Source organism: Apodemus sylvaticus, chromosome 4 (genome assembly GCF_947179515.1).
Source record: "Apodemus sylvaticus chromosome 4, mApoSyl1.1, whole genome shotgun sequence".
Taxonomy (NCBI): Eukaryota; Metazoa; Chordata; class Mammalia; order Rodentia; family Muridae; genus Apodemus; species Apodemus sylvaticus.
In genome coordinates this window covers 109,378,913-109,391,380 of record NC_067475.1, presented here as the reverse complement: position 1 = coordinate 109,391,380, position 12,468 = coordinate 109,378,913, and the positions used below count along the sequence as shown (strand labels likewise).

Sequence of the window (12,468 nt, the reverse complement as noted above, 5' to 3'; positions counted from 1 at the left end):
ACTTTGTTGGAGATTAAGTAATATTTGGTAACTTTACAAAGTCTTTTATCATTTATATCTACATGTTCATCTCTACATTTGATTGATACATACATCCATCAGGATACACAGATGAGCATAGGATGAGGAACTGGAAATGATTCAACTACAGTCACCTTTTCGACTTGTAAAGCAAAAGCCAGATCAGAGAAGGGATCGTGGAACTTGAAATGTGCCTTTCTCCAGTCACCACCGAGGACTTGGTTCAGATTTCCAAAGAGGCTTCTTTGCAACATCTAAAAAAAAGGGGTGGGGGGGTGAAAAGCACGGTGACGTAAAGGACTCAGTCAGAGACAGTACCTCCTGGACATGCCCCTCTTGGTGAAAGCATCCAGCTTTGTCCTCATCCATGTTTAGATTTGCCTCAGACTTGACTTCCAGATCTCATTGCATAAAGCCCTAGGCAAAAATCTCACATCAGGTTCTCTTAGGACACCGCTCTGAGAATTCAGTGTGCCTTGTTGGCTCTGTGTCTCGTTTCCACTGTCAACCAGTTCCAGTTCATGCCACTGCTCTGATCTTATGCCTCTTGCCCCAAAATCAAGACTTTGTGATGCCTATTTCTCCAATCTTTGAGATTTTTCTCTCTTGATCTAAGGGAGGAGATTAAACAGTCAGGACTCCCTAATTCTGTTCTTGGTACAATAGTAAGTGATTCAGTGATATTCACCAAGAATCTTGGATGTTTTTCTGGATTCTTCTGAGCACACTGAATTTTATGAGGCACTTTCTCCTTGAGCTGTTTCTGTCAGGGCATTTTATCATGGTCCTTGCTTCTTGACTGTGTTGCCCTGTCATGATGTTCCTACCAAGATAGAATGAAATTCTCTAACATTATGAGCCAAACGTAATAAAAGAAGCTAAGATGCTTCCTGTCCTCCTTTTATCTAGATTGTGAGATTGAGGGAAGAGAGGGGAGGCACTTGTAGTCACCAAGCTAGCAGAAACAATGGGTTGCTACACCCCTTTCTTCTAATATGTCCTCCATTTTGAGTCTATAATTTCCATCTTTATATTTTCCTTTGTTTTGTGTAAAAAAAATCACTGTTCAATTAATATTTTCATTAGATTGGCTACTTTTTGTAATTTAATAAATACTTTGTATTAATAGGGCATGTTATACACTTCTGCCAATAAAAAGCAAAATTACTTGTCCTGTGTCATCAGAGAAGTAAAACAGAAGTTGAACAGTGTTAAGGAATATAACTAGAGACTGCTGCTGTGTCCGGCTTTTCATCATTAAGTACAGAGGTGTAAGGGTTTGAAGAAGAATGGCTGTGTGCAGTCAGTCCCTTGGCAGCCTATTCCCCTGGCCTGCCAGGGTGGAGAGGGGACAACTTCCTCCAAGGTAATAGCGCTATAGTATGTTGTTTAATGTCACATCACTAGGAGCAGAGGTACTCACCCACATTCTGGGACAGAGTCTGAGCAGAGAGGAAGTCAGCCTCATGTCAAGGGTGTCCTGAGATGGACCAGTGAGAAACTGGGGAGGAGGGTAAAAGGTGGCACACAGGGTAGACACTGGAAATGGAAAAACTGTGGCCTGATCCCAGAGAGCTTTAAACATCATGCAGAGATGCTTGGAGTCAGTTACAGAACGGTATCAGGCTCTAGAGCTCAGCTGGTCTAGAGCCATGATACCCTTTCCTGGCTTTGCACAGAGTAGGTCCCTTGGGGTTGCAGAAGGAGATTTAGGAGGACCTAACATGCTTCTCCCCATGCCACTCCTATTTTCACAGTGGGAGTTGTTTTCCTTCCATCTGTGTGTCCACCTTCCAGAAAAGTTAATCTTCATAAAGACTAGAAGTGTGCGCATTTCCTTGGCAGTCAGAGTTGAGTAGTCAGAAAACTCTAAGCTGGGTCTCGGTGCAAGGGCATGACAAGGAAAAGCAGCAAGCATGCCCAGAGCCTGGAGATGAAACACAGAGGTGCACTGTGGCAACGAGGCCAGGGGCCCATAGTGTATGCAGGAGAAGCATGGCAAACTAATGAGAAGCATTTTCCCTGCCACCGAGTTTGAATAGCCCAGAAGAGAGACTTGGATTATCCTGCCCCCGAGTTAGGCTTAAATGTCAGCCTCTAGTAATGACAAGCTAGGTCAGTTGCTGTTAATGGTTAAACCTCTCTTTCTCAAAGATTGAGCTGTGTCCCACCTGTAACCTTAGCTCCAAGTGGTTCTTTACTACCTGATCCAGGAGTGGCAATCATGTTTTTGCTTCAAAAGGTTTTTATGACAGCCTGTTGTTATGACCACCTTGCAACCATGTCTTTGTGTATCAGAAGATAGTTATGACCAACTTGTTATCCTTATGTTCTCCTTCTGCAACTCCACATACTTGTCTGCCAAATCCACCGTTTGGAATGCCTGGACTATAAAAGCCCTCATCTTATCTATGTTCAATGCTGATCTCTTGAACCCTGCCTGAGTTATGGAGAGGCAGCCTGAGCACATGAATTTTAAAGGCTTGCTTTAACTAACTGCTTTCTTTAATTAATCTGGTCATGATTTGGGTTATAATTCTCCTTGAACCTGTGAAATTAACAGCTTCCAAACCAAGGCCTGAGAAGCTCCAACTAACTCTGACCTTACTGACCATGGAACCATTTTTATCTCCATACCAATAAGTGGGACAGCTGTTCTCATCCCATATCATGTCTGCTGTTGATGATGAAGAAGAACAGAAAGGGGCTTTGGGAATCATGAGTGCTGGGTAAATGCAGAATGTCACCATCCTTGCCTGTCAGTGTGCAATTGTCTATGTTGTGTGGGAGAAAGTCCCAACACAGAGGGGACAATACCAGAGATCAACAAGAAAGGGGAAGGAATAGCCACGTGTGAACACAAAAAATTAAAACTAAGAAGGCTTAGGGCTCAAATTCAACTTAAAACCTGCAAGCCCAAGCAGACTTCCTGTTGCTGTTGCTATTGCCACCCTCAACTCCTCAACTTGGCCTCACCCTCCACTTGTATCTCTGAGGAACTCTGGAGCAGAGAGCTGGAGGCCTCCAGCAGGGTAACCAAGATGGCCGATCTTACGTTCATAATGCTAATTTTCATGTCAGATATAATTTACATTCTACTTAATGATATCTCTGTGTTGTGATGCCTTGGAACTAGATGCATACATCTATAAAAGACGATTTCAATGGCTATTATTATTTAACCCAATAAGGCCCAGTTTATAGTTGTTTTAGTTAGGGTTTCTCTTGCTGTGAACAGGCACCATGACCAAGACAACTCTTACAAAGACAACATTTAGTTGGGTCTGGCTTATAGGTTCAGAAGTCCAGTCTATTATCCTCAAGGCAGGATTATGGCAGCATCCAGGCATTCATGGTACTGGAGGAGCTGAGAGTTCTACATCTTCATTGAAAGGAAGCCAGGAGCAGATTGCTTTCAGACAGCTAGGAGGAGGGTCTCAAAGCCCACCCCCACGGTGATACACATCCTCCAACAAGGCCATACCTCCTAATAGTGCCACTCCCTGGGCCAAGCATAGCAATAGTATGTCTATATTCAGTTGCTAGTTTTCTAGTATCTGTAACATATACATTCAAACAAGTGCTCAGTCATACTCTTTCATCATGTTTGATCTCCTTTACGTGTTTGAATATGTGTGTGTGGCACCTGTGTGAATGATGATCACTGCCATTGTCACAATCATTGTCGGCAGTATGGAACATGGAGCCAAGAGAGAGGAGATTTGTTATAAAGACAAGACTATTTACAAACATGTGGGCAAGCGACTGTGACAGGGCAAGACGATGCAAAAATTTTCTCCATTTTATACTCTTGCTGAGGCTGTTTCAGGTTTAACTAGAATCTGATCTTGATGGAGAATTAGCCAACTCTATTCTAAAATCCAAAGGTCAGGATGTGGAATTAACATATCTTAGCCTGTTTGTACGGAACCTCCTAACCCGCTGTTAGCTCCTGACAAACTGCTTGCTTTTGTGAAGCTTCCTACCCAACTCCTGAAGCTTCTAAACAAGACCCCAGGATGTGGGACTTGCCTTCAAAACCCTGTGCTCTGGATACCTGAGGCCACGCCTAGATCCCCAGGTACCTGGGTGTGGCCCCAGCTGACTGAAATAAGACTTTCAGTTGACTCTAAACTGTGTCTGAATGGTCATCTCTGGTGGACTACCCCTAAGACGACACAAGCAAGGAGTCGGAATTTATGACCTCCAGATGGGAGGCGGTAGGTCTTAAGCTAGGAAAAGGAACATCCTCACCCCTTCATGACTTTTTTTCCTTCCCATCAGTCTCATCTTAGGGATCCCCAATGCTCTAACCCTGCAGTAACCAGGGTAAAGTTTCCCCTATGAATAGGGGAATATAGAAACCCAACAGTTCAAGTTCATGGGAAGAAAACAGGTTCATAACAGATCTCACTACCGGGTCCTAAGATGCCTCAGAGTGATGTGCAGAGGTAGAGAATTAATAACTCCCACTGAAGCCTGTCGAGGAACTGAACCACATGTTGGCACACTAGACTCTGCCTCCTTACACCAAAAAAGCATGCATACTATCCCTACAGCAGGGTCCACGTTTGTCTTACTATCACTTTTATATTTCTCGGGAGTTTTACAGCTATATCAGAGTCTGTTCATTGGTTGCTACTAAGGGGTCATCAGAATGTGCTCCAGACTGGGTGTGGGAGAAGGGTCTAGAAGTAGATGCAGATGGGGATCAGGGACTGAAGGGATGGAAGGCTATTGACAGGACTGGCAAAGAGCCTCGTGGTCATACTCTGTCCCTTTTTCTTCGTCGAGGGCTCTTAGCTCATTCCATCCACCAAGCCTGTCATAGAAGTCAGTCAGGTAAGAAACAGGAGAGATGGGGAGAGAGCCAGTGGGAGGGTTGCTGTACCGACCCCCATTTCCTGAGGGGATTCCCAGCAAAGAGACAACCTGTGCCCTGTCAGAAGGCATCATGAATCAAGAGTGCAGAGGCTCACAAGACACTCAGTGAGGGCTTTGAGTTAGAGGCTCTGACAATTGGCCAGGTGGCTGCACTGTCGAAATGCTGATTAGAACTGGTCAAGCTTCCAAGACTCCTCCCTAGGACAGGCGTAGTCGGAATCCCAAGGCCCCATGGTGAAGTCCCAAGGCGTGGTTAATGAATGCTGCTGTTATTCTGGGATACACTAGCATCTGGGCCACATAATGGGAATAAGTCCAAATTCATTTTTTTTTAAGAAAAATCAATTCTCCCTACTTCTGGGACTTCCTTAACACTCCATCAACTCTGTTTCCACCGCTCTGGTCTGAATCTTTTGTTTTCAAGGTCTGACCCTTTTCCCAAGGGAGAGCACCGCCTCTGGGAAGGCAGGGAAGAGCTCCTCTGGCCTCTGCTTGTGATTGCTGGTTAGAAGAGCTTTCAGATGAGTACTCTCCTGCCTCCACAACGCCAGGCTCTCAAACATCTGTGAGTGCATCTTTATTTTTAAAATTTGTGTGTATTTTTAAAAATAGACAGTACATTGTGTGGCTCAAAAGCCAGAGTACAAAATGTAAAAAGGCTTTCTCCCATTAGTCTCCCAGCTCATCCCCCACCCCTGTGTGGCCTAGGAAGCCTTGTGGAATTTACCTCCTTATTTGCAGGCAAATATCAATATAGAATCACAATTTCCTCTCTTTTTCACACAAAAGGTGGTCTGTCTTTCAGACATACACATTTAAAAATGCTAATACACATAGACATTTCTTACAGATGTAAGAACATTATCTTATCAAGTAAAATGCACATAGAAACTGATTGACCTGCATCCAGAATGCTTGGGATGTCAAAGGTTTCAGAATTTGGAATATTATGTGTTACACACATGTGTGTATGTGTGTGTGCATGTGTGTGTATGTGTGTCTCTGTGTGTATGTGCTAAGATATCTTGGGACAGGACTCGATTATGAATATGAAGGTAGTTACAGTTTATAGAAATGTTAGGCCAGATACACAAAGGAACAAAGGTAGTTGGTATGATGTTTTATGTGCCTACTTTTTGACTGCAACAAGAGGCCAGGAACTTTCTTCTTGCCATTTCAAAATTCAAAAAAGTTTTGGACTTTGGAGCACTTTGGGTTTTGGACTAGTAACACACAGCCTGTATTTGCTGTAACTTCTGAACAGCCTGTATTTGCTGTTCTAGAAGCTGTAACTTCTAGCTAAGTATAGGCTACATAACCTCTGAGGCCTATAGGACTCCCAGGATTGCACACTGGGAACTGCTTAGAGGAACGGCTGACTGGAGATGTAAGGTGCAAATTCGAGGCTCCGTTTCCAGCTTCACCCCTGTCAGCGAGCACCTTGGGCCCTCTGAGAACATTGCTACCCTCCTGTTGTACTGTGATCCAGGGAGAGAAGGAAAAGCTGTGGGGAAGACAGATCTGCTTGAGAGAAAGCACACCCAGCCTCTAGGCCAAGAAGCCCAGCGAAGGCTTTATACGAACGATCAACGATTCAACGACCGTTCTATGTAGCATTCCCAGATGAGGTTTTAGTTTCTGCTCGTTGCTCTCAAGTGGGACCTGGAGAGGACATGTGCAACTTCATGTATGTGGTGGGTCTGGCCACACAGAAGATGCTGCTAGTCTTTGCCAAGACACATGTGCTGTTTTTGATTGTCTTTGCACACAAAAGACGTGTTCAGGTGCACGCGTCTTTGAAGGAACTGCTAACTCTCACCCTTAAGCCTTGAGGTTCTAGAATGTGGCACAGACATTTTGGAGGATGGAGAGTGGGAGGCATCGTGTTGGAGGCCCGAGTGTCACATGGTTTAGAGGACACTGTTGGAGGACAGCCTAGTGTTCTTGCCTCCAATCCTGGCTTGTTTGGCCCAGTGGGGTGACTGTGTTGTCATTCTGTGGAAGGTTTCTGATCTAACCCTCACTCTCACCAGGGTCACGACTTGAACTTAATAAATGGTCTCTGAGACTAGAAGCTTCCATATCACCTTAGAGCCTCAAATGTCAATTTTTTTTGTTTTTGTTTTCATGTTTGTTTCTTTTGTGACAGGCACCCTCTCCATTGTGCAGGCTGTCCTGAGCTCACCCTGGCCTCAGACTCACAGGAATCCTCCTGCCTCTGCCTCCTAAGTGCTGGTTTTAAATATGTGTGCCATCACACCTGGTTTGTCAAGTTCTTTTTATGTCTACACATACTAAAGCTGGGTCTAGCAAACTTCTCACTCTCTCTCCTTCCTGTCCACTCCTGAGCAGGGCCCTCTTTTACCTACATTGTTTTTTAACACATTTGTAGCACTCACCCATCTGCTATCTAGTGGGTGTGTCCTAGGGTATGCTAAATACAGACCATTAGAATGTCTCCTGCCCTCTCTCAAACAGAACTGTCAGGATGAAGGAGACATAGAGTCTGTGAGGAAAAGGCACTGAGCACCAGTGTCCTTCGCAGGTGCCATGCAGAAGTCATTTTAATTATTTACTCCTTTCACCCCCAACAGCCATCTGGAGTCTCGTGTTCGGCGACACCGTCACAGGACAGGGGATCAGATTCCCCAGTCTGGCTGTCTAGGGGATGATAGCATTTCACTTCATGTTTAATTGACACGTTGTACTTACTGCGGCCATTGCCGGGGAGATAGGAAAACCGTGCAGTTTTGAAGAGATGGTGGGGACTCTCGGAACAGAACAGACACGACTGGATGGCAACTGTCTCCGTCCTTGGGACTGAAGCACTCCAGATCCGTCTCCAGTTTCCTCAACGGATAGATGGCTGCCAACGTGATTCTGCATGAATGTCATGCCCAAGTAAAGCAACAGCTGGTGAAGACCTCGCTTAAAGTCTTCAGTGTTCAGAAAACGTGTCATTTTTAAAGATGTCTAAAACTGTGGTAAATGACAGTAAAAGAGCTGAAAAGGCCCACATGTCTGGGTCAAAGGGACGTTTCGTAAATTTTAGGGGACTGGGAAGATGAGATGTAACTGTGGAAACATAACTAACGATATCAAGACCTTGACTTGAAATTATGTTTAGAGAAACATAAAATGTAAACACCACCATGTCTTATTTTGGGATGGCATTTTGTAAGTGTCGAGTGAGTCATTTCTTGGCCAGGTAGTCTTTGTTATCTTATAAGCCAGACCCTCAAAGAATCGGGTCACCCCCATTAATTCTTTCTGATTCATATTTCCCCTCAAGGGAGTGTGAAACATAGGACACTCATCTCACCTTTTACAAAAGAAAATCTATTTTTACATTTCTTTACTGATGTGCTGGCCTTTGTGTGTTAGTTAATATCAACTCTTTCCATGTACTCATTCCTATACAGTATTATGAAAACAGCTTCCCCGGGGGCAGCTAGACCAGGAAGGAGGCCGCCTTCTTAGTTTTTCTGTATTCCTGGAGGTGGGGATGCTTTCTTATCTCGTGAACGCAGCATCTGAGCCACAGACTGCAGATGAGAGGAGATGAATTTTCTAACCCAAATAGAAAAAAAAAATCCACATTTACACTAGTGGGCTAATAGGATAGTACCCATCCTGTGTGAAACCAGAACTTGACATTTATTTACTTCTTCCTTTCAAAAACTGTCTTATCTTTTGAGTGGTCTATCTCCCCTGAGGTAACTATCAAAATTTAATATTTATACAACTAAACTAGAAACATTATCTCCCTGATCCTAATTTAGACTGTGGCTAAGAGAGTGTTTAAAAAAAAATAGGCTTTCGCTCACACATTACTGGGAGAAAGGTGCTTAGCACTGTAGTTAATATTAACAATTCAGTCGCTTGATCACATATTAGTGCCAGGAAATATCTTAACGTTTAGTGCTGCGTTGGTTCTAGTCATTACCTTCTTACGTTTTCAGGCTATTTGGATTACAAGCATCTTCCATTTTACATTGTATGAGAGAGTGGAAAGTGCCCTTTCAGCACCTGAATATAATTTTATTTCCCTTATTTAAAAACAGTAAGGGCAAACAAAATTTCAGAAGCCTATAAAGCTAACTATTTTCAAAGCTACTTTTCTTTAGGGACCACATTAAGTTGTCACCCCAAACTTTTGTGTTACAAGTGTAGGAGTTTTCTATTAGAATATCACTTTTTTTTCTAAAACAATAGCAATGCAGCATGCTCAATGGTGAAAAGTAGCTCTTAAAAGCAGTAAAAGAAATTAATGAGAAATAAAAATCTTCCATGGGTTTTCTAGCTTTACATTTTCACCTAATAAATGCCAGTACCTTCATGACATTATGTGCATCGAATAAATGCAAATTGTGCTGTTTAACGTGATTGTTCAAAGAAGCAACTAGAGAGAAAGTAATTACCTGAGCCACGAGCCCCCCCCCCTCCATTTTTGACTTTGAGAAAGTAATTACCTGAGGAGTTGTGTGACTGCTTCCCAACCTATAAGTGAAAGAGAAAATATTAAGTCAATTACTCAGTCTGCTTAAACCTCATATCTGCACACCTCCTCAGACCCTGCCTTGCTAGGGAAGTCTCTGTCAATAAATAGATATGTGGGAAGCATTTTAAATGTAAGCCTATAATAGAAACTTATCACGAGGCAAGCATAAAAGTTGATTACTTAAACACCGATAATCCCTGTGTCAGAGAATTGTGACAATGACATCTTACCTGTGATTCTTACCTGAAGACTCCCCTCCATTGGTCAAGAAATAAAAGCTTCTTAGTAATTTCATTTAAATCCAGCTCTAAAGGATTTTGCTCCTGGACTGAGATCTCTGGATCCATTTAGATAATTCGAGGACTTGGAAGAAAGAGGCTGTTCAGATGGGAGACGCCACCTGGGTGTGGGGAAGAGAGCTTCCTGGAGTACAGGCTGATGGTAGCCCCCAGGAGCCCAGAGATCAGGCCACACCGTTGATGCTCTGAGCAGATTCCATTAAACTTTCATTAGAGATAGAGTATATTTTTTTTTGGTCCACTGCATAGGTTCCATGAATATTTAATCCAAGATAGATTTACAAACAAAAGAATTTCAATTACTGGTATCGAATCATTGGAGAGAACGTAATTGATGAAATACTGTGCAGGTGTAATGTGGTTGCTCCTTAAGCTAGGGTATTTCCTGGAAATTGTTTGTGGAGCCCAAGTATACTGCTCCTGGGGCTGAAACCATCCTGACCACATAAACAAATGTTTGTGGAAGCAAAGGAAGATAAACAGATTTCTGACATTGACTTTACTGCAGAGAAATCTGGAGCAGATGCAGAAGGACTACTCTTATTTGTTTCAAGGAGAATTCTAAAGAGTAGCATCCCTCCCTGTTGGCTGAATGTGTTGTAATTGGCATACTAAAAAATACCAGTGCTTGTGGCCCTGCAGATTTTCACATCACTTTGGCTGTTGCTGCAAAGACAACAGATGGGTTATCAGCAAATGTTTTATCTTTTTTCTGACTACTGAGTGTTAAAATGGACCCTTTTTAGGACATCATTTTCACTGAAGACATTTCTGGACATCAGTCCCATGAAATCCCAAGCATGCAAAGACATACCTTAGTTTTATTGTAACCAAAGTGGTCAGGGGTGGAGGATGGATGCATACATAGCCTTGGACATAGAAAGGCACTACAAGCACAGGCAGTTCTAGACTTCCACAGTACAACCTAGGAACATTCTACCACTGATTCTTTAATTTAGGGTGATGCTAACCACTTCATATTCACATGTCCCGTGAATGTCTGCAGATTTAGATTTCTGTTATAAACCTAAGAGGTATAAATTAATCCTTTCCTTAAAATTGTTTCTTTTTAACTATAAATTTTATTCTCCCAAAATAAAAGTCTTTTCTGTTTTCTTCTTTATAATTTTACAATTGTAATGGTGATGTCAGTGTTTAATATTTATTAGGTACTTCTACTACAAGGGGAAAAAAGAAGAAATTACATAATTCTTGTTCAAAACTAATATAATAATGAGAAATACTTTCAAAATTCCTATTTTGAAAATTGCATAAAGAATAAATTCTAGATCTGACATTTAAATTATTCAAAGACTTAAAAAACAGCTAAGGTGGTTGCCATTTTCTCTCAAGTGGGTACACACAGGAGTGCAGGGATCATAGGAGTGGCAGAGCAGCTGGAACAGAGTCAGTCCAGGCTCTACCTGTACCCAGGAGCTGGGCAGCACCACAGCACTCTGTGACAGGGGAGATCCAGTCACACAGGTGTACTGAGACAGGCTTGCAGGTCCACAAGAGGGATTAGTGCCAGTCAGAAACAGCAGGACCAACTAACACCAGAGACAACCAGATGGCAAAAGGCAAATGTAGGAATGTTACCAACAGAAATCAAGGCAACATGGCACCATCCGAACTCAGTTTTCCTACAACAGTAAGTCCTGGATACCCCAACACACCGGAAAAACAAGAATTGGATTTAAAATCACAGCTCATGATGCTGAAGAGGGCTTCAAGAAGGGCATAAATAACTCCTTTAAAAAAAAACAGGTAGAAGCCCTTAAAGAACTATAGGAAAGCACAACAAAGCAGGTGTAGGAATTGAGCAAAACCATTCAGGATCTAAAAATGGAGGTAGAAACAATAAAGAAATCACAAAGGGAAAAAACTCTGGACATAGAAAACCTAGGAAAGAAGTCAGGAGTCATGGATACAAGTATCAACAACAAAATACAAGAGATAGAAGAGAGAATCTCAGATGCAGAAGATACCATAGAAAGCACTGAAAGAACAGTCAAAGAAAATGAAAAATGCAAAAAAGCACCTAACCCAAAACATACAGGAAATCCAGGACAAAATGAGAAGACCAAACCTAAGGATTATAGATAGGTATAGAAGAGAGTGAAGATTTCCAACTTAAAGGGCCAGTAAATGTCTTTCACAAAATTATAGGAGAAAACTTCCCTAACCTAAAGAAAGAGATGCCCATGAACATACAGGAAGCCACAAATAGTTTGGACCAGAAAAAAATTCCTCCCGTCACATAATAATTAAAACACCAAAATGTACCAAAGGAAGAAAGAATATTAAAAGCAGTAAGGGAAAAAGATCAAGTAACAGGCAGACCTATCAGAATTTCACCAGACTTCTCGCCAGAGACTATGAAAGCCAGAAGTTCCTGGGCAGATGTCATACACACCCTAAGGGAACACAAATGCCAACCCAGGCTACTATACCCAGCAAAATTATCAGTTACCATAGATGGAGAAACCAAGGTATTCCATGACAAAAACAAATTTACACAGTATCTTTCCAGCCCTTCAAAAGATAATGAATGGAAAACACCAACAAAAGGAGGGAAACTACACACTAGAAAAAGCAAGAAATTAATCTTCTTTTTAACAAATCAAAAAGAAACGGGACACACAAACATAACTCTACCTCTAATAACAAAAATAACAGGAAGCAACAATCATTTCTCCTTAATATCTCTTAATATCAATGAACTCAATTCTCCAATAAAAAGACATAGACTAACAGAATAGA

The 12,468-nt window shown here is 42.2% G+C and overlaps 1 protein-coding gene across 1 annotated transcript in view; it reads right to left on the bottom strand.

The window, feature by feature from the left end:
- Mindy4b (MINDY family member 4B) overlaps positions 1-9,753 on the bottom strand; it is a 32,324-nt gene extending 22,571 nt beyond the window's left edge. The window contains exons 1-4 of the mRNA XM_052178728.1: positions 9,647-9,753; positions 9,378-9,411; positions 7,618-7,785; positions 156-275 (exon numbers count right to left, since the gene is read on the bottom strand). Of these exons, the coding sequence (XP_052034688.1) occupies positions 156-275; positions 7,618-7,785; positions 9,378-9,411; positions 9,647-9,753 (429 nt within the window). The remainder of the gene's footprint in view (positions 1-155; positions 276-7,617; positions 7,786-9,377; positions 9,412-9,646) is intronic.
- Between the last annotated feature and the right edge of the window lie 2,715 nt (positions 9,754-12,468).